Here is a 27,619-nt window from a genome sequence, read left to right on the forward strand (position 1 = left end):
TAGTTTTTAAAAGGTTTCCTGTGCAGGTTAAGGGTTTTATTGTGTTTCTATTTTAAGACACACAAAATACCTTTTCATGTGAATTTTAAGGTGCAAATAAATTCATTCCCTTTTAAGGGACTGTAAAGCTGAATTTTTAAATGACATAAGTTCATTACGTTAATGCAAATTATTGGACAAGTTAGTGGATTCAGAAACAAACGAATTGAAACCCCTTAAATGACCATAGTGATGAATTAAGGGCTTTTCTTAGGTTTAAATGTAAGGATTGTTTAACTTTAAGGAGTTTATCTTCTTAAAAATTAACTTTTTTTTAGCTCAAAATCCCCTTAAAAGACACTGAACCACTTAGATTTACGGATATTAATAGTATTCATACACGATTTATTTTCATGCTCCTTGTTTCTTAGATGAGTTTGAATGGGAGGGAAATTAAATGATTTTTGGATAAGAAGAAAAAAATAAATGTATATGATGCATGGCTGTGTGTGATGCAGCACCTCAGCATCTGTTTCCATAGTGATAGTGGTGTGTGTCTGGTCAGTGAGAGGTGATGAACGGACCGGTAGTTTATACTTTAGTTTATCATCATTATGAGACTTTAAAGCTCATAAACAGTTGTTTCAGTGTTTTTCCTGAGGAGACGAAGAGTTTCCACAAGAAACTGGAAAATTGTTTTTGTGTGAGAGACAGAGAGAGAGAAACAGAAACGCTGCTGCAGCTTGGTTTTGTTTTTCCTGTCAGGAATCTGTCCTGAAACCTGAAGCTTTTTCTCTGGAAGCCGAGTGTGTGTGAGAATCAAAAAAAAAAAACCTGTTGGCACACGACGGGTTTGATCCTCGGGGGCTGCCGTAGATCACCTCGACGCGGTGTCAGCTGGAGATAAAAAGATCTGGATCGTGTCTCCAACTCGTCCTGACTGAACCTGCACAGAGACGCTGAGAGCTCATGAGCACGCTTTTATCAACTCATTAAAGGGATAATGAATTAATTATGGAAACAGTAAAAATTTGATTAAATGTCCTCAACAAGTTTGTCCTGTTGATCTAATTATCAGATTCTCTCTTGATGGATAAAAGGCTCGAGTCGTTACGGCGCTGATGGAAACAGTTCAGTGTGAATCACATCAGTTCTGCTTCGACCTCAACAACAACTCAACTCTGCCCAAACCGGTTCATTTTCCCAGAATGAGGGAATAAATTAGCTTCTTTATAGAAGAAAAACAGATATTTACATCACTGTAGCTTCACTTTAAAGGTAGGGTCTGGAGTTTTGTTCGTTGCAGTTTGTGGGCCCCTCCTCTGGGGCTAAGCTGTGTAGCCTCCTGCCCCAGACAGCAGCCGTTGTCATGACAACAAAGGAAAGGAAATACAGTCTGAGTGAAGCTCTGGAGCCGTGGGCCGATAGCCGACCGTCACCAACACCGGGAGCCTCCGGTGTCGTTGTGGTGAGCTGGGAAGACGGTGTTAGCGGCGGATGCTAACCGCTACCGCTAGCCGAAGTTAGCATCGAGCTAGCTCACTACAACGGTCCTCATACTTGTTACCAGTGGAGGCTTTAGTTGTCGGTGACGGTGGGGAATCGGTCCGCTGCTCCAGCGCTTCACTCAGACTGGATTTATTTTTCTTTGTTGTCATGACAACTGCTGCTGAGAGAGAGAGCCGTGCTAGCTGCTAGCACTCATTAGCATCAGAGACAGCTAGTGCGGCTAGCAGCCCTGAGCTAGCTACTACTCTGCTGCACGTAGCTTCACCTGAGCTCCGTCATTGGCTGGAGAGAAAACACCGACTCTCTCTTGCTCTCCACCCAGAAACGTCCACGTGCACAACAAAACCTGAACAAAACAGAGCAAAAGACCAAAATACAGGCAGAGGGCCACACAGGACTAGAAGCCCAGAGGTGACGATTAAGACGGATTTCATTTGTACAAGTTTAGTGTTTATTTTTGGGCCAAAAACTCGAGACTCAACCTTTAAAGTCTAGTAAACAAAGACAGAGTGAGGTGGACAGGCAGGAGCCGTTCGTTCCTAAAGCACAAGCTGCCTCCACTGTCATATGTTAGCCTATAATAAATATTATTAGGCTATTATTGAATTATGTATTATTAATTGTGTGCACAATGTTTAGCTACTATGTGTTTGCTAAAAACTTGGCTGGCGTCTGCAGCCAGTGTAAAAAAATGAATGGAAAATTCTTAAAATGCAGGAAATATAGGCCTATCAGATACAACAGTTTGATCCTAAAGAGATGTCGTTACACACACATATAGATATATATTTTTTTTTTCATCATTTATTCTTTATAATTGAACACTTGATTGTGTTAATGTGAACAGCTGCTGGTTCATTCCAGTCATCATCATGTTTCAGGTAAAACATGTCGACTCTTTGTGTCGTGGACTTCCTGGTTCATATTTCATTGTTCACCTGCAGAAACTGGCCACGCCCACGTCCACCCCCCAACACACACACACACACACACAAACACACACACACACACACACACACACACACACACAAACACCTTCCTCATTGCTGATGTGAAACCTGATCTCTGGAGACACCAGTCCCATTAAACCTCTGTGTGTGTGTGTGTGTGTGTGCGTGTGTGTGTGTGTGTGTGTGTGTGTGTGTGTGTGTGTGTGTGTGTGTGTGTTTAGGCCAGGCCGAGGCGGAGCTGAAGCAGTTCAGTCCGTTCTACCGGCGCCAGTTCTCGGTGGCGCGGTTCAGTCAGGTGGAGGACGAGCTGGAGCAGAACAAGGAGAAGATGACGCAGCTGCTGAGGCAGAAGGTCGGTGGAGTAACCATGACGATGGTGATGATGATGATGATGATGGTGATGGAAACAGTTTAGACTGAATGTAAATAAATAAAATAAAATAAATCCTGGAAAAAGAGAAATCAGAAGATAAAATGTGTCTCTTGTGTTAGATTCAATCAGTTTCTCCACTTTATGATGTCATTTTATCTTCAATTATGAAACAAGATATAGGAGATAAATCAATACAGGGCTGCAACTAATGATTATTTTCATTATCGATTACTTAAACGATTAATCAATTAGTTGTTTGGTCAATAAAATGTTAAAAACATCAACCAGTGTTTCTCAAATGTCTCTCAAAATGTCTTGTTTTGTCCACAAACCAAAGAGAGACTCAGTTTATTGTCATAAAGGAACAAAGAAACCAGAAATATTCACATTGAAGAAGCTGGAATCAGAGAATCTGGACTTTTTTTAAATTAAAAAACTACTCAAAGCGATTATTAGATTATCAGAATAGTTGACGATTCATTTAATAATCGATTATTGTTCGATTAATCAATGAATTGTTGCAGCTCTAAAACAATAATTCTGCTGCTCTCTACACTACACAACAAGACTTATGGTCAGATTGACCTTCATGGTTATTCATTTATCATAATGTCATCATTTATAGTATTTGCTATATGTAACATGACAATATTATTATTATTATTGACAATACAGCTAATTGAAAAATTTATAAATACATGCATGATATATATTATATTCTCTGTGCACTGAACATAGGCTATGTGTTGTGGAAGTTCACTGATATTATTTTTTAGTTTAGTTTTTTAATGGTTTTGTTTTAGATATTAAATATACTGTACATTATTTTATTAATGTATCTTTGTTTTTCACTATTTGTTTAGAAATGGTAATTACATTTAAAGATAAAGCTGAGTGATCATAGACGGTGGTTCAAGATTTTTGTCTGAGCTTCTTCATTTTCCAGGTTTTTGTTTCTGTTCATATATATTATAACATTGTATTGTATTGTTATTATTATAATAGTTATTCTTGATGTTAACTGCTGTGTGTGTGTGTGTGTGTGTGTGTGTGTGTGTGTGTGTGTGTGTGTGTGTGTGTGTGTGCAGGAGGCTCCTCAGGAGGCCGAGGTTCTGTACGAGGAGGGGGTTCTTTACTTTGACGACACCAGGAAGTGGAGGGAGCGCTACGTGGTGGTGAGAGCCAACTACTGTCTGGAGTGTCACGAGAGTCTGGAGGTGAGAGCCACAACAACACAACACAACACCACAACATCACAACACAACACCACAACACCACAACACAACACCACAACATGGTGGCGTCCTTCATCATCATCACAGGGGTTTTTTCCATGGGGTCTTACAAAGCCTAAAAAAGTCTAAAATTTGAAAATCATTTTTTGTGATCAAATGTTTATTTAAAGCAGAAGTCAGCGATCCGGTGGTTTTGACTAATGCTGCGTTCCAGGCAGGCTTTTGAAACCGTAAATTACAGCTTCAAGTCACGACTTACGACTTTGTAGCGTTCCAGGCAACCCACTCGTGTTTCTCCGACCTGTTTTACCTGTGAAAGTCACTATAACGGCCACTCGTAACTTCTGACCCGTGAACTCGTACCAGATCCAACTGGTACGACTTCACAGGTCGGAAAAACACCAGTTACGAGTTGCCTTGAACGCACCATAACGTCTTGTCAGCAGATGGAGTTAGCAGCCCCCGCCCTCGTCATGGATCTATTGGTCCTCGTCCCTACGTCACCACATTCAGGCGCATCCCTTGGCTGCACACACAGAGAGGACTGCCCCTTTATGCCGTTCTCTCACCTCATTGGATAAAGGTTGTAGGATACAAGGAAAGTTTTCTCCTGGGCTCAGAGCAGAGCAGAGTGACTGACAGACCCGTGTTTCAGACCAAACACTCTATAGAAGTGATTGCTGTCGGAAGATATAACTATTTAAGACTTAGATTAACACAAAAATATCGCTTACTTCTGCTTTAACAAGAATACAAGTTACAACCAAGAAACATGACTCATTAATTGACAATAGAGACAGTACAAAATTGACTGTAACAACTAAAATCGCAAAATAGTAATAGTGATAGTGTAACCTTGCACTTCAAAAAGGTGCAAGAAAAACCAAAACAAATGTGCATAAAAATGATAAATAAAAAAAATAAATAATACATTTAAAAAAAAAGAGAGAGAAAAAGAAAAGGAAAATGGGCACCACCCCCCCACCCCAACAGCACACTCACAGTGGTACGTTCTCTAGCACCCTATGGAGTTAAAATTTGAAAATCTAAATTTTAGGCCTTAAAAAGTCTTAAATTCGTTGAAGTATTGTGTGTTCAAGTCTTAAGTAATTTTAAACAGGGCTTAATTATTTTAAGCCCATCATAACGCTACCTCAAATGCTCGATAAAATGCTCCTGTGACACTTTATTGTGCTTCATTGCAGTGGCTCTCAAGCTTTTTCACATCAAGGACCCTAAATTAACACTATTTAGACCACAGACCCCCATTGGACAACATTTTGAAGCATTAAACACCAGAAATACACAAATATTTCTTCTGAGACTGAAGAACGTTACTTCTTTAGTCAATGTACATTCAAAATTTAGGGCCAATGGCGTGACTTTTTGGAAATATTGTAGAGAAGTTTCTGGAAAACACTGGTACAATTTCTTTAGTTTAGTGTGTTTATTTCTTGTAAAAACAAGTAGGTACAATAGACAAATATATAAGTATCTACATATACTTTAGCATTTCTACTGCTTCTTACCTTTAAAAGACATTCATCTCATACTACAAGTTATATATTTCAGCTTTAGCATTAGCCTTTTTCAACATTGCTTTAGCAGTTTCTTCAGCTAATTTAGCATTGATTCAACAATTTCTTCAGCTCATTCAGCATTGCTTCAGCAATAACGCACAGCTGCTTTCAGCATTCACACGCATTTTCTGTAGGAAATGCTATTTTTTTCTAGTTTTGCCTACTCTTCTTATATTAACATTCACTCTGTTCACTCATTTTTCTCATAAACAATTCTAGAAAATAGTGGTAAAATTTCTCAAAAAAGTTAAAAATAAATAAATAATAAAAAGTCGTAAAAAATTCCCCCAAAAAACAAAAAAAAACTTAGAAAATTCTAGAAAAAGGTAGTAAAATTTCAAGAAAAGGTTGGGGACCCTCTCAAGGACCCCTGGGGGTCCCCGGACCTCACTTTGAGAACCACTGCTTTATTGAATGTATTTTCAACTACAAACGAGCCCAACGCACAACTTGTATATTGCAGCCAATTTACTTTACAAGTAATTCTGTGACTCCGCATTTCTTTTGTACGTTTTTGTTTGTCATCATATGTATATATATATATATAATATACGTACGTCTTAAATTTCATCCATAATGGTTTAAAAAGTCTTAAATTTTCGTCGTTATCCTCTCCTTCTTCTCCTTCTGTCAGACGTTTGTTAAAGGAGTTCCTCCGCGACACAAGCTGCTGCCTACAGGGGGCGCCGTCCTGACCACGGAGGAGCGCTACATGGCCATGGTGGACCGCTGTTTCCCCGACGACACCAGTGAGTGACGACGCCGCGCCTTTAAATGTTTTTAAATGTTTTCACTCGACAGTAAACTGAGTCTGAGTGTGTATCTCTGTTTGGATGACCGTTTTCCATGGAATTTCCTCTGTAAACACAAGCGAGTCTGAGCATGTGGGTATATACACACACATTGATGCTGTGTGTGTGTGTGTGTGTGTGTGTGTGTGTGTGTGTTGTGTAGGTGTGAAGGAGGAGTTTGCCCCGCCCCTCTCAGCGATGCCCGGTCAGTTTCCTGTGTACCTGCGGCTGCCGTACCGGAGAGACTCGTACTTCTGCTTCAGGCAGCAAACGAAGCAGGACGACTTCCTGTCCATCCTCAACGACTGCATCCGCCACCAGAACCAAGGTGTGTGTCTGTGTGTGTGTGTGTGTGTCTATAATCCCTATAGTCATAGCAGTAGGTTCGTTACCTTTAATTGTCGGTGCAAGCTGTTTTTAGAACGGCGGAGCAGAGCCGTGAGCTGCTCAGAGCTACGCTACGGAGGCTCATTATGGGATTTCTTGGTGTCCCTCATCAAACTCATCAAATACACAATCCAACAACTCCACAACGCTCTGGTGGACAAGTTGTGACCTGCACATTCACCACGCTATGAGATAATAACACAACGTTACCACACAGAGTTGTTTTAGAGGGAAATACAGAGACTGATGATGAAAAACTGTCCCTGAAGGCAACGTGCATCAGCGGTTTTGCATGAATTTATTGAGTGACCTTTACAAACCGTTATGCCTTTACTACAAACCCCCACTTTTATTGTGAGGTATCACACAGGAAGACTCAATAACGTTCAAAGTTCAGTGTACAGCGACTTTTAAAAGTAAACTTTTCACCTTACATTTGTTGAAATTTGCCATTTACCTTCAAGAAGGTTTATAATTTAGCAGTTTGTTTTCAGATATTATGTGAAAAACACAGCATTGAGATCGCATATTTGCCTTCAGAACCGTTAATAAAGATGCAATGATGCAACTAAAAAGGCTACTTCGACTACTTCTGTTGTATTGGTTTGGGACTTTGGGTCCAGTAACCCCAAAAAGGTTGAGAACCACTGGATTAGACCTCTATTATTGATATCTGATCCATGTTTTATGTCTCTTCCCCGTGGTCAGACTTCCTGAAGAGGAAGACGTGCGAGGTGCAGGCCTTCCTCAAAGCCATCCAGCTGTACCGGCAGGACCGAGGCCGCTACGAGGCCTGGGACATGCTGATAGGAAGTGACGTCAGGGTACGTAACCAATAAACCAATAAACCAATAAACCAATAAGTGTGTGTGAAATTAAAATGAAAACTGACAATATGGACATGAGGAAGGATCAAGTTCTCATTTTGCACGACTGATTGTTTGAATGCGAAAGCAGAGAAAGGACAAAAAGCTTGTTGACCTAAGATAACAGGTTTCTTTTCTCACGGTAGTTAATGTAATTAATGACCACTTTTTAGGATAATATCTTGGTATCTCAAGATAATGAGCTTTAAAATCTTGATATAACAGAATAAAAGAAGCCTTTTATTGTTCATATTAAAGCTCCATACGGTATAAAGGTAGATGTTTGTGTTAAAGCTCCATACAGTATAAAGGTAGATGTTTGTGTTAAAGCTCCTTCAGAATAAAGGTAGATGTTTGTGTTAAAGCTCCTTCAGAATAAAGGTAGCTGTTTGTGTTAAAGCTCCTTCAGAATAAAGGTAGATGTTTGTGTTAAAGCTCCTTCAAAATAAAGGTAGATGTTTGTATTAAAGCTCCATATATAAAGGTAGATGTTTGTGTTAAAGCTCCATACAGTATAAAGGTAGATGTTTGTATTAAAGCTCCATACAGTATAAAGGTAGATGTTTGTGTTAAAGCTCCATACAGTATAAAGGTAGATGTTTGTGTTAAAGCTCCATACAGTATAAAGGTAGATGTTTGTGTTAAAGCTCCATACAGTATAAAGGTAGATGTTTGTGTTAAAGCTCCATACAGTATAAAGGTAGATGTTTGTGTTAAAGCTCCATACAGTATAAAGGTAGATGTTTGTATTAAAGCTCCATACAGTATAAAGGTAGATGTTTGTATTAAAGCTCCATACAGTATAAAGGTAGATGTTTGTATTAAAGCTCCATACAGTATAAAGGTAGATGTTTGTATTAAAGCTCCATACAGTATAAAGGTAGATGTTTGTATTAAAGCTCCATACAGTATAAAGGTAGATGTTTGTATTAAAGCTCCATACAGTATAAAGGTAGATGTCCATGTGTAGTGTGATTATAAAGCAGCTCTAGGTTCTATATTAATACTGTGAAAGTATCAAAGCCTCAGTCCACAGAGAAATGCACACAGCCTGTATTCAGAAACTGAGCCTTAAAACCAGCCGTCAGGACTTCCTGTCACTTTGTGATGTCACAACTAAGCCCCGCCCCCTCACCACCTGGACCCACCATCCATCCAACAACAACTTTGCAGGATTTTAAGTTTCTCTGAGTGTTTTATTCTGAACCTGTTGTTACTAGAGCTCCAGAGAGAAGCTGAGAGAGGAGATGGTTTTTAATCTTCTCATGGCTCAACCTTTCAAAATAAAAGACAGAATATTTTTCCTCATTAATTATTCAGTGTATCACTTTACCTCATTATTATTAATGAATAATCAATTAGAGGAGAATGTGGAGCTGAAAGAGCTAAAAGCTGAAGGGTGTGAACCAACCACAGTCACGCTTCATTCACGTCCTCTTCATCTCAGGCCTCCAGAGGAAAACTGAGGGTGTGTGTGTGTGTGTGTGTGTGTGTGTGTGTGTGTGGTTGATTGTGTTGAGTGTGTGTGTGTGTGTGGTTGATTGTGTGCAACCAGCAGCACTGTCCTCCATTGTTGTTGTGGCTCACTCACATTGTTGTTGCTCAAAAAATTAGTTGGAGGTGACAGGATGTTTGAATGGCTGCAGGAAGCTTCGCTGAGATCACCCCCACATCAATGCACCTACACACACACACACACACACACACACACACACACACACACACACAGCACAGCACAGCACACACCATTTAAAGTCAATTTGCTCCAGCAGTAACTCAGACATTTCCTGTTGTTTCTGCTCCTCATGCAGTAAAAAATACAAAGTTCACTCAGTCACCGGCACATAGCACACATCTGACACACACGCACGCACGCACACACACACACACAGAGACACACACACATACATGCCCACGCCCACGACTCAGAGCTGAAACATGAATGGAATGAGTGAAATGTTGGAAACAGGAACAACACAAACAGTTTCGCTGCGTTTCATAACTTGAGCTGCAGAGACAGAAGTGTGTGTGTGTGTGTGTGTGTCTGTGTCTGTGTGTGTCTTTGTGTTTAGATTCATTGTGTAGTTGGTTCATTAGTTAAATGTGAGGTTTTTCTTGGTTCTTCTGATGAACAGTGATGTGGTTGGAAAACAGACGAAGCTCCAGAATAAAGTGACTGAAGAGCTGCAAACACACTGCAAAAACTGAAAATTTGTCTTATTTCTGGTCAAAATGTCTCATTTCTAGTCAAAACTAATGTCTTTCCACTTAAAATAAGACTCATCACCTAAAAATTAACTTGTTTTTAGATCATTTTAACTTGTTTCAAACAAATTTTCACTTGAAGTAAGTAGAAAAATCTGCCAGTGAAAGCAAGTTTTTTGTGCTTGTAATAAGAAAGAAAAACTTGCTCCACTATCAGATTTTTCTACTTATTTCAAGTGAAAATCTGCTTGAAAGAAGTAAAAAGTGTCTAAAAACAAGCTGCTTTTTATGTGATGAGTCTTATTTTAAGTAGAATGAGATTTGTTTTGACTAGAAATCAGACAAATATTCTTGGTAAGATTTTGAGTTTTTGCAGTGTAACGATTATTTTCATTATCGATTAATCTGTCGATTATTCAAATGATTAATCAATTAGTTGTTTGGTCAATAAAATCTTAAAAATGTCTAAAAATATCAACCAGTGTTTCTCAAACCACCAGACGACATCGTCCTCAAATGTCTTGTTTTGTCCACAAACCAAAGAGAGACTCAGTTTATTGTCATAAAGGAACAAAGAAACCAGAAATATTCACATTGAAGAAGCTGGAATCAGAGAATCTGGACTCAAAGTGATTATTAGATTATCAGAATAGTTGACGAAGATTAATTTAATGATCTATTATGTATTGTTCGATTAATCGATGAATTGTTGCAGCTCTGATCACACACAGTAAATTCGGTTGTGATCTGATCAATAAAAAAACTTTAACTTTTTACAGATGCAGCTCTGCACACTGGTGACAAACACTCTGATTGTCTCTGTTTTGGAAATTTGAGATATTACAAACGTGTGTGTGTCTCTCTCTCTCTCTCTCTGTGTGTGTGTGTGTGTGTGTGTGTGTGTGTGTGTGTGTGTGTGTGTGTAGGTGATGGCCAACGTGGTGATGGAGCAGCTGCTTCCGTCTCTGGAGAAAGACATGCTGCCTCGCCTCAAGGCCAAGAAGACGGAGAAGAAGAGAGTCTGGTTCGCCGTGAGTCCAATTAAACCTCGTCTTCTCTTTAAAGGACAGTTCCGGGAAAATCCAGTTTCTAATATTTCAGCTCTAACAGAATGAAGGTTGTCTCCTGTCCTGCAGCAGTTCTGTCTGTTGCTGCATCGCCACAGTTTAGTTTATTTAGTTTATAGCAGGACAGCGTGCAGTCACATTAATTATTCAAAGAAATAAAAAAAGATGGCTGCACCAGATTTAGCGAGAACGCTCATTTCCATCTGTAGTCCTTGACATAAAGACAGACATCATGAATAGTAGGGGTGGTGAAAAAAATCGATAATCGATTAATCGCGATTATTAAATGACCGATTATGAATCGATTATTAATTTTCCAAAAATCGATTATTTATATTTTTCAATTTTTTTTTTTTTTTTTTTTTAAATATTTTTCAAATTGTAATACAAAGGCGAGTCCTCCTGTTACTGGATGTCATACAGGATTTAACCACAAGGTGGAGCGGTCTGTCTGTCATAACAAGAGGCTGTGTAAATGAGCCAGCGAGCAAGTGTGTAGGTGCTAACAAGGTGCTAACCAGGTGCTAACGGTGCCGGAGCGAGACAAGATCGATACAATTGAGTGGCGACAGCTTTTGATGTCGCCGCCAGCGCGGTCACGTGGTTCATGTTCCAAACTAGGCTGCCGCTGTCATGTTTTTCTATGGGACAGACAGCAGTGAGCTTGCTTTTGAAGCATAAAGTCCGCTAGCTTAATGCTAACGTTGTATAATGTAAAACACCATAGACGGGCTAACAGAAATTAGCATCGCTACAACCATAGCAGTAAAGCTGCTAAAAACTGTTTTAATTCTGGCTTTAGCGCTGTTAACACGTCACAACATGAGGACCAGCTGGTCTTCCTCCATAAGAATCTGGTTGCTCCAGAGCAATGATTTGATCACTGAAGTTGAAGTTACACAGCGTGCTCTGTTTTTATAACAGTAGGCTAAAGTAAAATGTGTGCAAGCTGGTTGTTCCAGAGCAATATTATTTGATCACTAGTTACGTGTGTTGTGTTCTGTTTTTATGTGTACATTATCTAAAGCCTACAGTAAAATATGTGTTGCATCTGTCTTTCAAAAAAAGTGACTTACTAATTTAAATCTCCTTTGTGACACGTCCAAAAATACAAAGGGTCCATGATCAGTTAAAGTAACTTATTGTAACAAAAAATCCAAGAATCAAAAAATGAGCCAACAAGCAATCAACGCACAAAGAGAAAATTAATATGTGGTTTTCAATAAATAAAAATAGGCTAATAATAATTCAGCAACTGACTGATAATAATCATAACAATAATCATTAATAATCGAAAATCGAATCGATAATCGTTAATAATCGAAAATCGGTCTGTAATCGAATCGAGACTTCAATAATCGTAATCGAATCGAATCGGGAAATTGGGCCAATTAACCACCCCTAATGAATAGACTGTAAGTTAAAATACACAATTCAGGGTACATTAACATCATCAATCATAAAACTAAGTGTTTTTTTTACAGAGAAAAGAAAAAAAACAAAAACAAAACAAGGACAGTCATCATGGTAAAGGTAACAAACTCCTCGGTGTCTGTTTGAAGACATCTGAGGTTGTCTGGTTTATGGGATGTAAACAGCCTAAGATCCATCTGCTCCCATTCTACGCTGCTGCACTTTGTAATTTAATCATGATGACTGTCATTTTTTTGTTTTTGTTTTTTTCTTTTCTCTTAGTTTTATGATTGATGTTGTTAATGTCCCCTCAATTGTGTATTTTAACTTGTATTTACAGTCTATTCATGATGTCTGTCTTTATGTCAAAGACTACGGATGGAAATTAGCGTTCTCCGCTAAATCTGGTGCAGCCATCTTTTTATTTCTTTGAATAATTAATGTGACTGCACGCTGTCCTGCTATAAACTAAATAAACTAAACTGTGGCGATGCAGCGACAGACACAACTACTGCAGGACAGGAGGCAGGAAAAAGAAAATCTAGACATTCATTCTGTTAGAGCTGAAATATTACACTGCAAAAACTCAAAACCTTTCCAAGAATATTTGTCTTATTTCTAGTCAAAACAAATCCCATTATACTTAAAATAAGACTCATCACATTAAAAAGCAGCTTGTTTTTAGACACTTTTTACTTCTTTCAAGCAGATTTTCACTTGAAATAAGTAGAAAAATCTGACAGTGGAGCAAGTTTTTCTTTCTTATCATAAGCACAAAAAACCTGCTTTCACTGGCAGATTCTTCTACTTATTTCAAGTGAAAATTAGTTTGAAACAAGTGAAAATGATCTAAAAACAAGTTAATTGTTAGGTGATGAGTCTTATTTTAAGTGGAAAGAGATTAGTTTGGACTAGAAATGAGACATTTTGACAAGAAATAAGACAAATATTCTTGGAAAGATTTTGAGTGTAGAAACTAGAGCCCAGGTTGAATTTAGGAGTGATGCAGTCAGATATCTGTAGTTACAGCTGAGATGTTTGACTCTGTTCTGTGAGTGAGGACTGTAGCCGTGTTAGTGAAGTGTTGTGTGGTGTGTAATGACCGTGTCCTTAGACGGTGGAGGCGGCCTACATCCTGGTCCAGGAGCAGCTGCTGGACGGTCTGACGGCGCTGAAGGACGACTGCCGCGCGTCGCTCCGCCAGCAGGAGGTGCTGATCCACTCAGACATGGACCAGATCCTCCAGTCCCGACGGCAGCTGGAGGAGAAAGTCCGAGGTACGGGCTCAGTCTGATTCTGATTCTGATTAGATGATGCAGTTGTACAGTATGTCTATGGCCGGTGCGTGTGCAATAGTGTAGCTATGTAGTTATTATGTGTGAATGTTTATAGCCGGTGCGTGTGCAATAATGTAGTCAGGGTGCAATCATGTAAGCATGCTAAATCTGGTTAAAGTAATCATATCTAGTCTGAGCATGTGTAATTGTATGTTTTTATAAGGCAATTTATAACTCAACGAATCATGTCCAATCCTCCTGCAATTATGTAAATTTTCTAATTTTGTCTACTGGTCCTCCATCTTTATGGACTTTTTATGTTAATTGTTGTATTGATTGGGGACGACGGATTAAGGCCCAATCCCAATTTTCCCCTTTAGCCCTTCCCCTTCATCTACCCCTTCCCCTTGGCCCTCGGTTTTTAGTGACAAAGGGAAGGGGTGAAGAGTGTCATAACTCTACAATCATGCCACATTAGTTATTTATACACCTCCTTCTGTTCCGTCATCTTGCTCTTGAACGAGGGATATTATGGAAAATCTGTTGTACCCCTTTATTTTAAGTGAGCTCCCAGATAATCTTGATTTCTCGGGCTATGTAGCCCCTCCCCTTAGCCCTAGCTCTTGACCAGAAGTAGAATTGGGACACCACTACCCCTCACATGAACGCGCAAAGTTAAGGGGAGGGGCTAAGGGGGAGAATTGGGATTGGGCCTAAATTTAGCAGCAGTGTTAAGTCCGGTGTATTTACAGTGAACACTCATGTCCATTAATATGCACTGTCCCGTCTAAATAAACAAACAAACAAATAAATAAATATGATGATGATGATGATGATGATGATGAAACGTCTACTTCCCGTGCAGCCCAGGTGTCTGAGCCGGCGGAGAAGCTTTGCTCCGAGTCGGTGCAGCCGTACCTGGGCTCGGTGCTGGAGGAGCTGATGGAGCCGATCAGCTCCGGCTTCCTGGAGGGACGGCAGCTGAGCGAGGCCACGATGGACCGGGTCTGTCAGGACTTCCTGGCCGGAGGAGACAAGGAGCAGCTGAAGAAGGTCAGTAATGTAGAAACACTCACACAGAGTTCCTTCTGCTTCTCTCAGAAAGTCTTTCTATTAGAGTCAATGAGGAGCAGAGAGAGAGACATCACCGCACTGAGAGACTCACAGTTTAAATTCTGTAAGTCTCTCTGCTTTGATGAACACATTGTTAGAGAGAGGACGAGTTTGTCTACAACTGTGGAAAAAATCCCGTGTGTAGAGTGTAAATTGTGGCCGTGAGCAGCGTGGAAAGAGAAAAGTTTCAGACCGTTTCGGACAACTTCTCCCACTCTAAGCGATGATGTCACCCACTCTGACACGAACATTCCGCCCAATACACACCCATTATAATCTCAACATTTCTCCAGAAACGACGATCATGGTCATTGAACAGTGATTAATCAGAAACTATAATACCTATCAAAATGTGGATTCATACACCGATAGATGAGACTTGTGTCTACATTTTAAAGTTTAAACAGAGTCTCTAGGTGGAAGTATACCAGAGTAGTAGACGTTTGAAAATGTCCAATAATGATTCCACTTTTTCACCTCCTCCCATTCATTACAATGGGAAACATTCTGCCGTTTTTCCACAACTTATGGTGCGTTCAACCTGTAACTCATGTTTTTCCGACCAGTGAACTCGTACCAGTTCGATCGGGTCGGAAATTAATTTAATTAAATTTTAATTTTATATATTTATTTAAAAAGGACAATGTACATTAATAACATCAGTTCTTTACTCTTTTTAAGGAAGAGAAAAGAGGAAGCCCAACGTAAATGTACCGGGATTAGCAAGTAGCTAATTTTCACCCGCAGTCCTCTGGCAGTTTACATAAGGAAAATTTCATTACAATGAGACAAGACACATGTATAACAGGACAGACATAAAATCAGACACAATATTGACAGGTGAAATAAGACAGACAGTACAGTAAGAACTCGACAGAGCAAAACACAGGAATCAGAGGTACAAAGAAGTTCTAACAAACATTCAAGAAAGGCAACAAGAACAAGAACCTGACATACAAAACAAAGGACAAAGACAGAGAGGTAGAATAAAGTGCTATAGTGGCCATGCTTTACACTGTAAATTACGGGGTTGACTGCTGTTATGGTGCATTTTCACGGGTAACAAGTCGGAAAAACACGAGTTACAGTTTCCCTGGAACGCTACAAAGTCGTAAGTCGTGACTTATGGGTTTCTATACTCTGCCTGGAAAGCGACGTTACATTTAGACAGACAGACAGACAGACAGACAGACAGACAGACAGACAGACAGACAGACAGACAGACACACAGACAGACAGACAGACAGACAGACAGACAGACAGACAGACGTGTGTATGTTTCCCTCTGACCGGTCTCTGTGTGTCCTCAGGCTCTGTCCTCCATGGGGAAACCGAAGCTGCTGAGCTGCTTCCAGAGGATCAGTTCTCTGCAGGAGAAGCTGCAGCATCTGCACCAGAGGTTCGCTTTCTCCAACATCACAGGAGTGATACACAGCGCCCAGATCGACCTGCAGCTGGTACACACACACACACACACACACACACACACACACACACACACACACATACACACACACACACACACACACACACACACACACACACACACGGCTCAGACAGTGTGGGTGGAGGGATTTTCTCATCCAGTGATTCATCAGCTGATATTTACGACAGACTGTTTGTAACTTTCCCTCTCTGAGCTGAAACATGAGTCCATCCCATCATGGAGCAGATGTGGGCGGCTGCTGCTGCTTTTCCAGCTGTTTGCAGCTGTGTTTTCTTGTTCGGGGGGGGGTTTAAAGGACAATTCTGGGCAAATTCAACTCGTGACTGTATGTCCCTAACATTTTAGGTCTAAAAGAAGGAAACTGAAGGTTTTCAGTTTAATGTCTCCTGTTTTGTGGTAGTTGTGTCCCCGCGTCGCCACGGCAACGATGAATGGGAGCGGATTGAAGTTCTGCTGCTTAGGCTGTTTCCATCCCTCAAAGCCACAGACAGCGTCAGATGGAGACTCAAACATGCAGCCAGAAGTTTATTTACTTCAACAAGCCGACATGTTTGTAAAACTAGATCTAATTCAAAGTCTGGCGGAGTCGAGACCCAAGTTGACGCTCAGTGTGTTCAGGTGCAGTGGGAAGCTCCCGTTTGTGTCATAAACACAGGAATATCAACTCTTTACTTGCTTCAAGTGTACATTTTTTTCCACAGACAGCGTCAGGTGGCTACTCAAAGATGCGCCGAGAAGTTTTTTTTACTTGAAGCACTACTTCACTACCGCAAAACAGGAGCAATTAAACAGAAAATCCTCAGATTCCTTCTTTTAGACCTAAAATGATAGTAACATACACCCCCGAGTTGAATTCACCTGGAATTGTCCTTTAAACTCGACCTCTTCGTCTCTCTCTGTCTCTGTCAGCTGATGGAGAACGCAGCATTCACGTTCGAGCAGCTGCTGCACAAAGCCGTGCAGGACAACCCCGACAACGCCGGCCCCGCCGTGGAGAAGGTCAAACACAGAGTGCTGAAGGTCGGTTTGTAGCAGACGCACTTAAACCTGCAATTGTATTAATATAGAACCTAGAGCTGCTTTAAAATCACACTACACATGGACATCTACCTTTATACTGTATGGAGCTTTAACACAAACATCTACCTTTATACTGTATGGAGCTTTAACACAAACATCTACCTTTATACTGTATGGAGCTTTAACACAAACATCTACCTTTATACTGTATGGAGCTTTAACACAAACATCTACCTTTATACTGTATGGAGCTTTAATATGAACAATGTCACTAATATATCATGTTTACACAAGAGTATCTCACAAGTCACTGTGAGAAACCTGCTGTTAGATATTATTTAGTCTGTATCTGATCATGATCATAAGAAACAAATTGTTTAATAACAAGAAACTAATAATAATCTCATAAATAAACATGTATTTTATTAGTATAAGGTCGTACTGACTCAGTCCTGCTTCACTACAAACTAATTTCAAACTAATAAAGAACTAATTTCCCCTCAGGGATAAATAAAATATAATCTATAATCTATCTATTAACATAATTACATCATTATTATTATTAGATGATGATGAGGGAAAAACTAAAACAAAATGAAAATGAACCATGAAGCTCTGATGATGATGATGATGTTGCACCAACAATATGTTTATGATATTCAGTCGTTTGTGCAGATGTTGTTTTTGTAACTGCACAACGTTCAGATCAATAAATGTCTGAAACACACAACTAAACTGAAGTTGTTGTTGAATGTGGTTGTGCAGCAATACGACTACGACAGCAGCACGGTGAGGAAGAGGATCTCTCAGGAGGCTCTGGTCTCCATCACGCTGCCCTTCATCAAGAGAAACCTGGCCCCCAGCTGCAACGCTGTGAGTCTCACACACACACACACACACACACACACACACACACACACACACACACAATGTTCCTGCAGATACTTTTTAAGGGGAGACACTACAGGTGAATAGGGTAAAAAATTTAAATAACAGAAATGAAACTTCCCAAGTTTATCACTCACATTACAGTTTTTTACGATTGAATAAACACTAAAATCTAAAGTTTTGCCCAATTATCAAAACCTTACACTCAAGGAGCAAAACTTGGCCCCAGATTTGCACCACTGTAAGCACAATGAGTCCGTTCACACTTTGTGCAAAACAATACACACCGTGATTTGAAACACTAACACACACGTCTATGCATTAGACACAGAAGTATATCAAGATGTCACTTCCTTGCAATTCTAAAGCACTGACTGTCAAATGACCACACCTATGAGCCAGTTGATTGAACACTGCCATCAGGTGTGCAAACACAAGATTGCTTAATTGTAGACACACCAATCAGGTTTAAGCACTATAAAAATGCAGCAGGTGAGTTCACCAAGCTTAACCAAAATGGAAGGAAGAGGAAGAGTGAAGATGAGAGGGGGAATCGGAGAAGGAGGAGAAGAAGGAGGCAGAGGCCGTGCCAGAGGCCGTGGCCGAGGAAGAGGAAGAGGAAGAGGAAGACCTCAAGCAGGAGTAGGTGAAGCTCAAAGGAGAAGAGGTCCAACTTTAAGCAATGAAATTTGCGCAACTCTTGTGGACCATGTTGTGAACCATGGATTGACGCTGAGGGAGGCTGGACTGAGAGTCCAACCAAATCTCAGCAGATTCACCGTGGCATCTGTCATAAGGGCATTCAGACATTGTGTTTACAGTTGTGCAAATCCGAGCGATGTTTTGCAAATTCACTGTGTGCTTCACCCATACTACTCTATGCACTTAGAAGCAGAATTAGCCGAAAGTGTTTAAGGTTTTCAACAGCAGAGTGTAACTGGTGCAAACAGAGTTAAGTCATATGCAACGTGTGTGTTTCATATGGTAAAAAAATATGGTTTTGATAAGTTAGTGTATAGTTTTTACAAGAGTGGTTCATTTTGCAAAGGAGTTAAGGTGTTTTGCTAATTGGGTATGTGGTTGTGCTATTCGTGTGTTGGGTTTTGCTAAACAAAACAAAACAATCAAAATTGTGTTTATTCAATCGTAAAAAACTGTAAGACAAATATTGTTTGTATTACAAGTTTTGTCACATTTTATGTTTAAATATGTAAATGAGGCAATATCTAATGAAATATGCACTAATTTGCATATATTTCCAGACCCGAAATCTGAACAATGGATAAGCCCCTTTTAAAATTCTTGTTTCATTTTGTTGACATATTAGAGTCAGAAGTTTTTACAGAGGAGGATTTTGGATAATTGGACAATCCCCTCTGTAAAAACCTTCAGAATATAGAAAGGGATCAAAGTGGAAGGTTTGGTGTCTGGAAGTGCTGCTGAAGTGGAGATTTCTTAGAGAGGAGTCTGAGGAGGAAAAACTCATTTTGAGAAAACGGCCTTTAAAGACTTGGACTGTTAAATTACAGAGATTGTTAATATAAATCGTACTTTTACGATTGTTGTGGATACAGAGGAGATGACAATTTGTTGGAGCCTTCATCATTGTTCAGGAGAGAGAGAGCTTTACAGTGATATGATACCTGACATGACATGGCTCAGACAACAAGCACGGCACAGTATGTCACAGTAGCTGTTAACTTTTGGTAAATTTAGGAGAAATCTACCAACAAAAGAGACAAATGAAGTAAAATAAAAACCTTAATGTGGATTTTCTACCATTTCTTTTGACTTTTCTGAAAGAATACATCTTAAGGAAGAAAAATAGCCAAAAATCTCAAAATTGATCAGTGCATGAAAAAACGGTGTTTTTGCCTGGCGTGTCTCCCCTTAACAGTGAAATGCGTCCAAACATGTTGGAGATGCTGTGAAATGTGATGTCACTTCCTGGTGTTCAGCCCAAACAAACACACCACATCTTATGCTGCGTTCAAGACAACTCAGAAGTCAGAAAAAAACGAGCTCCGAGTTGTAAAAAAATGAATTGAACGGCGTCAAACTCGGAAATTACAGGTGGGAAACTCGGGTATAATTTCAGAGCTCCGACTTTCCGACTTGACGTCACGATAAACATCAAAACATGGCGGCCCTCGTCTTAAATGGTTAAAATTTTAAAAATGTGAAGTTATTTCTTTGAGGATTTAATGCATATTTATTGTATATTATTGCAGTATATGAAATTGTGGTCCTCCTATATAATGGGAATGGGAATAACGTTTGACGGTTATCAAGGCTATAACGTTGTATATGTGCGTCTCCTCTCCTCTTCATTTGCCTCCAAAACAAACATCATTTACTGCTGCGATGAGCCACAATAATACGCCAAACTTCCTTCGAGCATCCATGTTTTTTCTCTTCCGAGTTCCTGCAGCGTGAAGGCAATGATGTCGGAAGTCGGAAATTTCCCAGTTGGGAATGCCAACCTCTGAGTCGTTTTGAATGCAGCATAAACCCCCTGTATCCTGTATCTCTGCATCACTCTGTCTCTATAACTTTGCATCTGTCTGTCTTTATGTCTCTCTGTATTTGTATCTCTGTGTCTTCCTGTCTTTGTATCTCTGTATCAGTTCAATTCAATTCAAATTCGCTTTATTGGCATCATGACAGTTAAAAGAACTATGTTGCCAAAGCATAAGGAATCAATGACACAACACAACTCATGAAACCAAATATATACAACAATATACAAATAAATAAAAAGTATACATAAAATGATTTACCCTATGCGTGTGTGTGAGCATGCATGTGTGTGCTGATCAAGTTCTCTCTCTCTCTTATACACAGTCTAAATGAAACTTAAAAAATAAATAATATGTCTGTGTGTGTGTGTGTGTGTGTGTGTGTGTGGTAAGATTGGGCATCATTAGACTGTTGCAAGTTGTTATATATAAAACATACACATATTGTTCTTAAATGATGATAGTAACAAATGATAATAAAAAACAACAACAATATTTAGTTTAATTTAGTATCTTTGTCTCTATATCTGTGTCTCTGTAACGTTGTGTCTGTCCTTCAGGGGCTTCAGAGTCTGGAACAGTCCATCGACTCGGATCACTCCAACTTCGTCCACGTTGAGAACGTGTACGACAGCGTCCTGCTGCGGCTGCTGGACCAAGAGGTCACCAAAGGTACAGAGACTACTATTTTATTTAAAGGTTTAAGGATCAGGGACATTGCACATTAATAAAAACATTTAAACAAATTTAAACTACTTTGACTACTACTACTTGAAATAAGTAGAAAAATCTGCCAGTGAAAGTAAGTTTTTTGTGCTTGTAATAAGAAAGAAAAACTTGCTCCACTGTCAGATTCTTCTACTTATTTCAAGTGAAAATCTGCTTGAAAAAAGTAAAAAGTGTCTAAAAACAAGCTGCTTTTCATGTGATGAGTCTTATTTTAAAGCAGAAGTAAGTGGTCCGGTCGTTTTGGCTAATGCTGCGTTCCAGGCAGGCTTTTGAAATCGTAAATTACAGCTTCAAGTCACAACTTACGACTTTGTAGCGTTTCAGGCAACACACTCGTGTTTTTCCGACCTGTTTTACCGGTGAAAGTCACTATAACGGCCACTCGTAACTTCTGACCCGTGAACTCGTACCAGTTCGATCTGGTACGAGTTCACGGGTCGGAAAAATACGAGTTTCCTTGAACGCACCATAACAGTCCTCGTCCCTACGTCGCCACATTCACGGCGTCCCTTGGCTGCACACACAGCCCTGCATGCCGTTCTCTCTCCTCATTGGATAAAAACTGTAGGATACGATAAATGTTTTCTCCTGGGCTCAGAGCAGAGCAGAGTGACTGACAGACCCGTGTTTCAGACCAAACACTCTATAGAAGTGATTGCTGTCGGAAGATACAACTATTTAAGACTTATATTAACACAAATATATCACTTACTTCTGCTTTAAGTAGAATGAGATTAGTTCTGACTAGAAATAAGACAAATTTACTCTCCGTCTCTCCCTCTAGTGGTGAAGGAGGCGGCGAGCCTGAAGAAGTTCCACCTGTTCACCGACAGCAGAGACCTGGTCAGCCGCTCCAGCCGCTCCAGTCTGTCCTCGCCGCCCGTCTCTACGCCCGGCAGCCCGGCCACCGCGCCGTCCTCGCCGGCTAAAGCCTCTTCATCTTCACCTTCATCATCATCCGTCCCCCAGCCGCCGTCGCCGCTGGTGGCCAACGGCGTGTCGCCACGGCAACAGGAGCAGCAGCAGCAGGAGGAGGAGGAGGAGGAGGATGGTGAGCAGCGGCCGGCGGACGAAGCCTCAGCGGACGACGGTGTGACGATGATGGAGACGCCGCTGGGGACGGTCCAACAGAAACAGGTGGAACTACTGTAGGGCCGCACAATGATGGGAATTTTCAAAGTGGGAAACTTTCCGTGGGAATTAACAGGAATATATGCAGGGTATCCGCGGGGTCTTGAAAAGTATTAAAAGGTGATAAATCAATTTTGGGAAAATTAAGACCCTTAAAAAGTATTAAAAAGTCTTTTCACGACTTTATAAAGTCTTAAATTTTGAAGGTATTTCTTTGAATTAGCTGTCCAAGAGTTTGAGTCCTAAAAAACATTTTAGAAGTGTCTGAATTTATTAATTTTATTAAAAAACAAAGATGAACCGGTACATAAAAAAGAAAAGAAGATTGTTGTTTTTGTTTTTTGAGAGTGGAGCAATGTTTTTTTGGGGTTTTTTTTTTATAAACTTTGCCTTTGATTTATTATCCTAACCTATTTTAGTCTTTATCACAAACTAAAACTGTTAAGTTAAAAGTGTCACTGATGTAAATGGTTACAGCTTGAAGCGGCAGTGAGGTATTAAAAAATATTGAGAAGGTCTTGAAAAAGTCTTAAAAAGGTTTTAAAATTAACTTCAAGATCCCTGTATAAACCCTGATATGGGAATTAGATTCAGATTCAGATTCCTAATTTATTGTCCCCAAGGGGAAATTCATTTTCACAGTTCTGTTCCAGACAAAAACACCAACACATGTGCAACATCAGAAAAAATAATACATACATACATACAGTATATATACAATATAAACAAAACGGGAATAAATGGGAATAAATCCGAAATTTACAAAATTGAAGGTTGAGGGAACTTAAATATAGTTTATTGTAGCATAAACTTGGCTAAAACAACCAGATTTAATGCAAGTACACTTAGAGACATAGAGAAGTCTGAAGTAACTCCAGACTTCTTGTCAGTTACATCCCTCATCTTTAAAGTCTCTGTCGCCAAGGTAACGGTAACATCACGTTGATGTTTAAAACCAAGATCCTAATGAACTGAATAAAGAACGGTCACACACAGCAGCTGTAATGTTCATTGACAGTGTAATCAGATTACTCTTCACTAGGGTTGCAAAAATTCCTGGAATTTTCAAAGTTGGAAACTTTCCAACGGGAATATATGGGAATAAATCTGGAATTTACAAAATTGAAGGTTGGCCTTTAACAGGGAACTTAAATATAGTTGGGGAAAATATTTTGTAGTATAAACTTGGCTAAAACAACCAGATTTAATGCAAGTACACTTGAATATCTCTGCTATTCCTCAGTCACACACAGCACGCTGCTTAGTGTGTAGTAGTAATATTTGACTCAACATTCATGTTTTCTGTTGTTCAGTAAAATAATTGATTGTTCATACAATAATTAAAATGTTATTTTTGCATGGATGTCTGCTTATGACAAAACTAAATATTTACATTTATGTTTGGATATGATGCAGTTTGTTTAAATTGCCCCCAATATCCAGTTAAGTCCCATAAATTCCCATAATTCCCATGGAAGGTTTCCAATTTGGAATATCTCCAAAATTCCCCAACACTGCAAAAACTCAAAATCTTACCAAGAATATTTATCCTATTTCTAGTCAAAATGTCATTTCTAGTCAAAACAAATCTCATTCTACTTAAAATAAGACTCATCACATAAAAAGCAGCTTGTTTTTAGACACTTTTTACTTCTTTCAAGCAGATTTTCACTTGAAATAAGTAGAAAAATCTGATAGTGGAGCAAGTTTTTCTTCCTTAGTGCAAGCACAAAAAACTTTTTTCTACTTGTTTCAAGTGAAAATTTGTTTGAAACAAGTGAAAATGAACTAAAAACAAGTTAATTTTTAGGTGATGAGTCTTATTTTAAGTGGAAAGAGGTTAGTTTTGACTAGAAATGAGACATTTTGACAAGAAATAAGACAAATATTCTTGGAAAGATGTAGAGTTTTTGCAGTGAACTTAACTTCCAGTGGAAAGTTTCTGGAAATTTACTGGAAATTTTCCACCCCTTTGCAACCTTATAGGTGGAACTGAGCGCCGTCGTCCAGGAGGCGGAGCCACCGGCCGCAGCTGCAGCAGAGGAGGAGACGGTGAAGACAGAAGACGATGACATCACAGCTGCAGCTGAGACGACCGCCGCCGCCGAGACGCAGGACGTGAAGGAAACAGCAGCTGTAGAGACGGAGACGGAGACGGAGACGGAGAGACGAGAGGAGGTGAGTTCTCTGTCCTACAAAGGAAAACTGAGAAAAACAGCTTCTTGTGTTTTTCATTGTCAGGTTTAAAGGTGATAACTACAAGTTTAATTCCTCCTGGCCAGTAGGTGTAGCACTCACACTTCCTGCTCTCGCTCCAACCTTCCGTTGTACTGGTTGCCAGTTACAGCAGTAGCTAAAGTTGCCACAGAGATCATTCCATGCCGACGTTGCCAATGTAACCAGATGTAAATATTTATATATTTCGGACCCGCCAAAATGTATTAAACAATTATTTATATACTATTTTTTAAAAATTCAGTAAAATTAATACTTTTATTCTGCACCCCTCTAGACATTCTGTGGATGCATTATTTTTTTTTTAATTTATCATTTTGATGAAAAAGTTGTAGCTATAACCTTTAAGCATCAAATTCTGAATAACTACCAAGTCTATCCACAAGTTTCCGAACGTCATCTATGGTCAAAACTGGAAGCTGGTTTTGCCGGTTTGGTGGAATTGTACGTTTACGTTTCCATGGTTTTCAGTCGTTGTCATAGTTACGGTAAACGCATGGATCTATTAACGCTGCATGGCTTTTAACACGGATGTCAGTTTGTGATGATATCCACTGTTAAAAGCTGCTGTGATGATCCATGCACTTTACAGATTTTCATTGAAAAGAAAAAAGAAATCCATGCATTTACCGTGACTACCGAAACCATGGAAACGTAAACATAAAATTCCACCAGAAGAGCAAAACACCGGCAAAACAGGCTACGTTTTTGACGTTCGGAAAAAGGTGGATACTTGATTAGATAAAGGTGGACTGAATTAAATGTATTTTGTAGTTTGTTTTTCTGACCAATTTTGACCGTTTTGTGGCAGATACTGCACGTTGCCTTGGTTTCACAGAGCTTTTTTGGATGGACAGCAAAATAAAAAGCCCAATAACTCTGGACATTTTAGCAGAACCAATATCACATTCTACCAGATTGAAGAGAATATGCCTTTACACTTTTGATTGGTCAAAAATTTTTTTTTGAAAAAATGCTGATACTGCACTTTTTGTGTTTGTAGGGCAGCTCTGTTCAGACGGCAGCGGAGACTCAGAGCTCTGAGGTTCTGGTGGAAGCTGCAGCAGCTGTGGAGGAGGAGGTTTCCAGCGCCGTGGAGAGTTTACAGACCGACGCAGAGGAAACAGAAGCTCCTGAAGCTCCTGAAGCTCCTGAGGCGAGTCCTGGTCCTGGTCCTGGTCCTGGTCCTGGTCCTGGTCCTGGAACGAGTCCTGGTCCTGGTCCTGGTCCTGGTCCTGGTCCTGGAGCAGAGGAGACCGGGTCCCCAGATGGAGACGGAGAGAGTGAGATCTCAGTAGTCGATCAGCAGCAGCAGCAGCAGCAGCAGACTGTGACTGTAGCGCCCTCTGGTGGTGAAGCTGCAGCTCTGCAGCCGGAGGAACAGACTGAACCAGAACCAGAACCAGAACCAGAACCAGAACCAGCTCCCATCTCCTCTGATCCCGTTCCCAACTCTCTGGACGCGTCGGTGGGAAGCGAGTCGACAGAGGAGGAAGTCCAAGTGACGACCGCCAGCAGCGAGCACGAGTCTCCTCAGACGCCGGTGGAGGACGGTGACGTGAGCTGTGACGTCAACGCCTCGACCTCGACCTCGACCTCTCCATCCTCCCCGGAGCTCCGCCCCCTGGGCCCGGAGCTCCGCCCCCCGGGCCCGGAGCTCCGCCCCCCGGGCCCGGAGCTCCGCCCCCCGGGCCCGGAGCTCCGCCCCCTGGGCCCGGAGCTCCGCCCCCCGGGCCCGGAGCTCCGCCCCCCGGGCCCGGAGCTCCGCCCCCTGGGCCCGGAGCTCCGCCCCCCGGGCCCGGAGCTCCGCCCCCTGGGCTGCGTGCAGGACATCCGGGACCTGGTGGAGGAGGTGATCGAGGTGGAGGAGCTGGTGCAGCGTTACCCCGACGGCGTTCCCAAAGACCACGAGTGAAGCTGCCGCTGTCGTCCAGGACTACACTGCAAAAACTCAACATCTTACCAAGAATATTTGTCTTATTTCTAGTCAAAACAAATCTCATTCTACTTAAAATAAGACTCATCACATTAAAAAGCAGCTTGTTTTTAGACACTTTTTACTTCTTTCAAGCAGATTTTCACTTGAAATAAGTAGAAAAATCTGATAGTGGAGCAAGTTTTTCTTTCTTATTACAAGCACAAAAAACTTCCTTTCACTGGCAGATTTTTCTACTTATTTCAAGTGAAAATTTGTGAAACAAGTGAAAATGATCTAAAAACAAGTTAATTTTTAGGTGATGAGTCTTATTTTAAGTGGAAAGAGATTAGTTTTGACTAGAAATGAGACATTTTGACAAGAAATAAGACAAATATTCTTGGAAAGATTTTGAGTTTTTGCAGTGTAAAACCAACCGTCCGTCCGTCTGTTCTATGGAGCTAAATTGGGGTCAAATGTTTTGTGCTTGAAAAAGTCAAAATTTGAAACTGATAAACTTCAGGTTTTGATCCCTAATTTTGAAAAATACATCAACGTATTAAAGGGATAGTTCACCCAAAATTGAAATTTCACTCATTATCTACTCTCCCTCATGTGGACTAAGGGCTGGGAGAAGTTTCAGAGTCCTCCGTGGCTTCTCTGAGTTACAGGGGGTCTCGGCGTAGCAGTGCATGTCCATATGACGGTTGTCAATGGATACCAACTGTCTTCGTAACAAAAAGACACACCAAAAAAACATCCAAATACCTCCATGCTGCTGGTATGTAATGTCCGTCTTGTATTGAAGCCCCGAAATGCGAAATTGTCCCGAAAAAAATTAAATAAGTCTATATTTCAAGCTTGTTTGTAGCGGAAGCTCCTCTTCCCAGTTCGTCCAAATTTGACGAACCAGCCCTTAGTCCACATGAGGCTGAGTAGACAATGAGTGAAATTTCAATTTTGGGTGAACAATCCCTTTAAAAATAAAAA

At 40.4% G+C, this 27,619-nt stretch overlaps 1 protein-coding gene across 1 annotated transcript in view; it reads left to right on the forward strand.

Annotated features, from left to right (window-relative positions):
- The window catches only part of niban1a (niban apoptosis regulator 1a), a 26,948-nt gene extending 319 nt beyond the window's left edge, over positions 1-26,629 (forward strand). The window contains exons 2-16 of the mRNA XM_085773189.1: positions 2,660-2,790; positions 3,900-4,028; positions 6,261-6,375; positions 6,581-6,745; positions 7,513-7,628; positions 10,802-10,906; positions 13,470-13,632; positions 14,498-14,685; positions 16,056-16,202; positions 17,102-17,212; positions 17,978-18,085; positions 21,180-21,291; positions 22,133-22,485; positions 24,466-24,657; positions 25,718-26,629. Coding sequence (XP_085629315.1) covers positions 2,660-2,790; positions 3,900-4,028; positions 6,261-6,375; positions 6,581-6,745; positions 7,513-7,628; positions 10,802-10,906; positions 13,470-13,632; positions 14,498-14,685; positions 16,056-16,202; positions 17,102-17,212; positions 17,978-18,085; positions 21,180-21,291; positions 22,133-22,485; positions 24,466-24,657; positions 25,718-26,629 — 3,047 coding nt within the window. The remainder of the gene's footprint in view (positions 1-2,659; positions 2,791-3,899; positions 4,029-6,260; positions 6,376-6,580; positions 6,746-7,512; positions 7,629-10,801; positions 10,907-13,469; positions 13,633-14,497; positions 14,686-16,055; positions 16,203-17,101; positions 17,213-17,977; positions 18,086-21,179; positions 21,292-22,132; positions 22,486-24,465; positions 24,658-25,717) is intronic.
- Positions 26,630-27,619: the final 990 nt, after the last annotated feature.

This window comes from Trachurus japonicus, chromosome 4, assembly GCF_045865225.1.
Source record: "Trachurus japonicus isolate A0001 chromosome 4, Traja_1.0".
Lineage (NCBI taxonomy): Eukaryota > Metazoa > Chordata > Actinopteri > Carangiformes > Carangidae > Trachurus > Trachurus japonicus.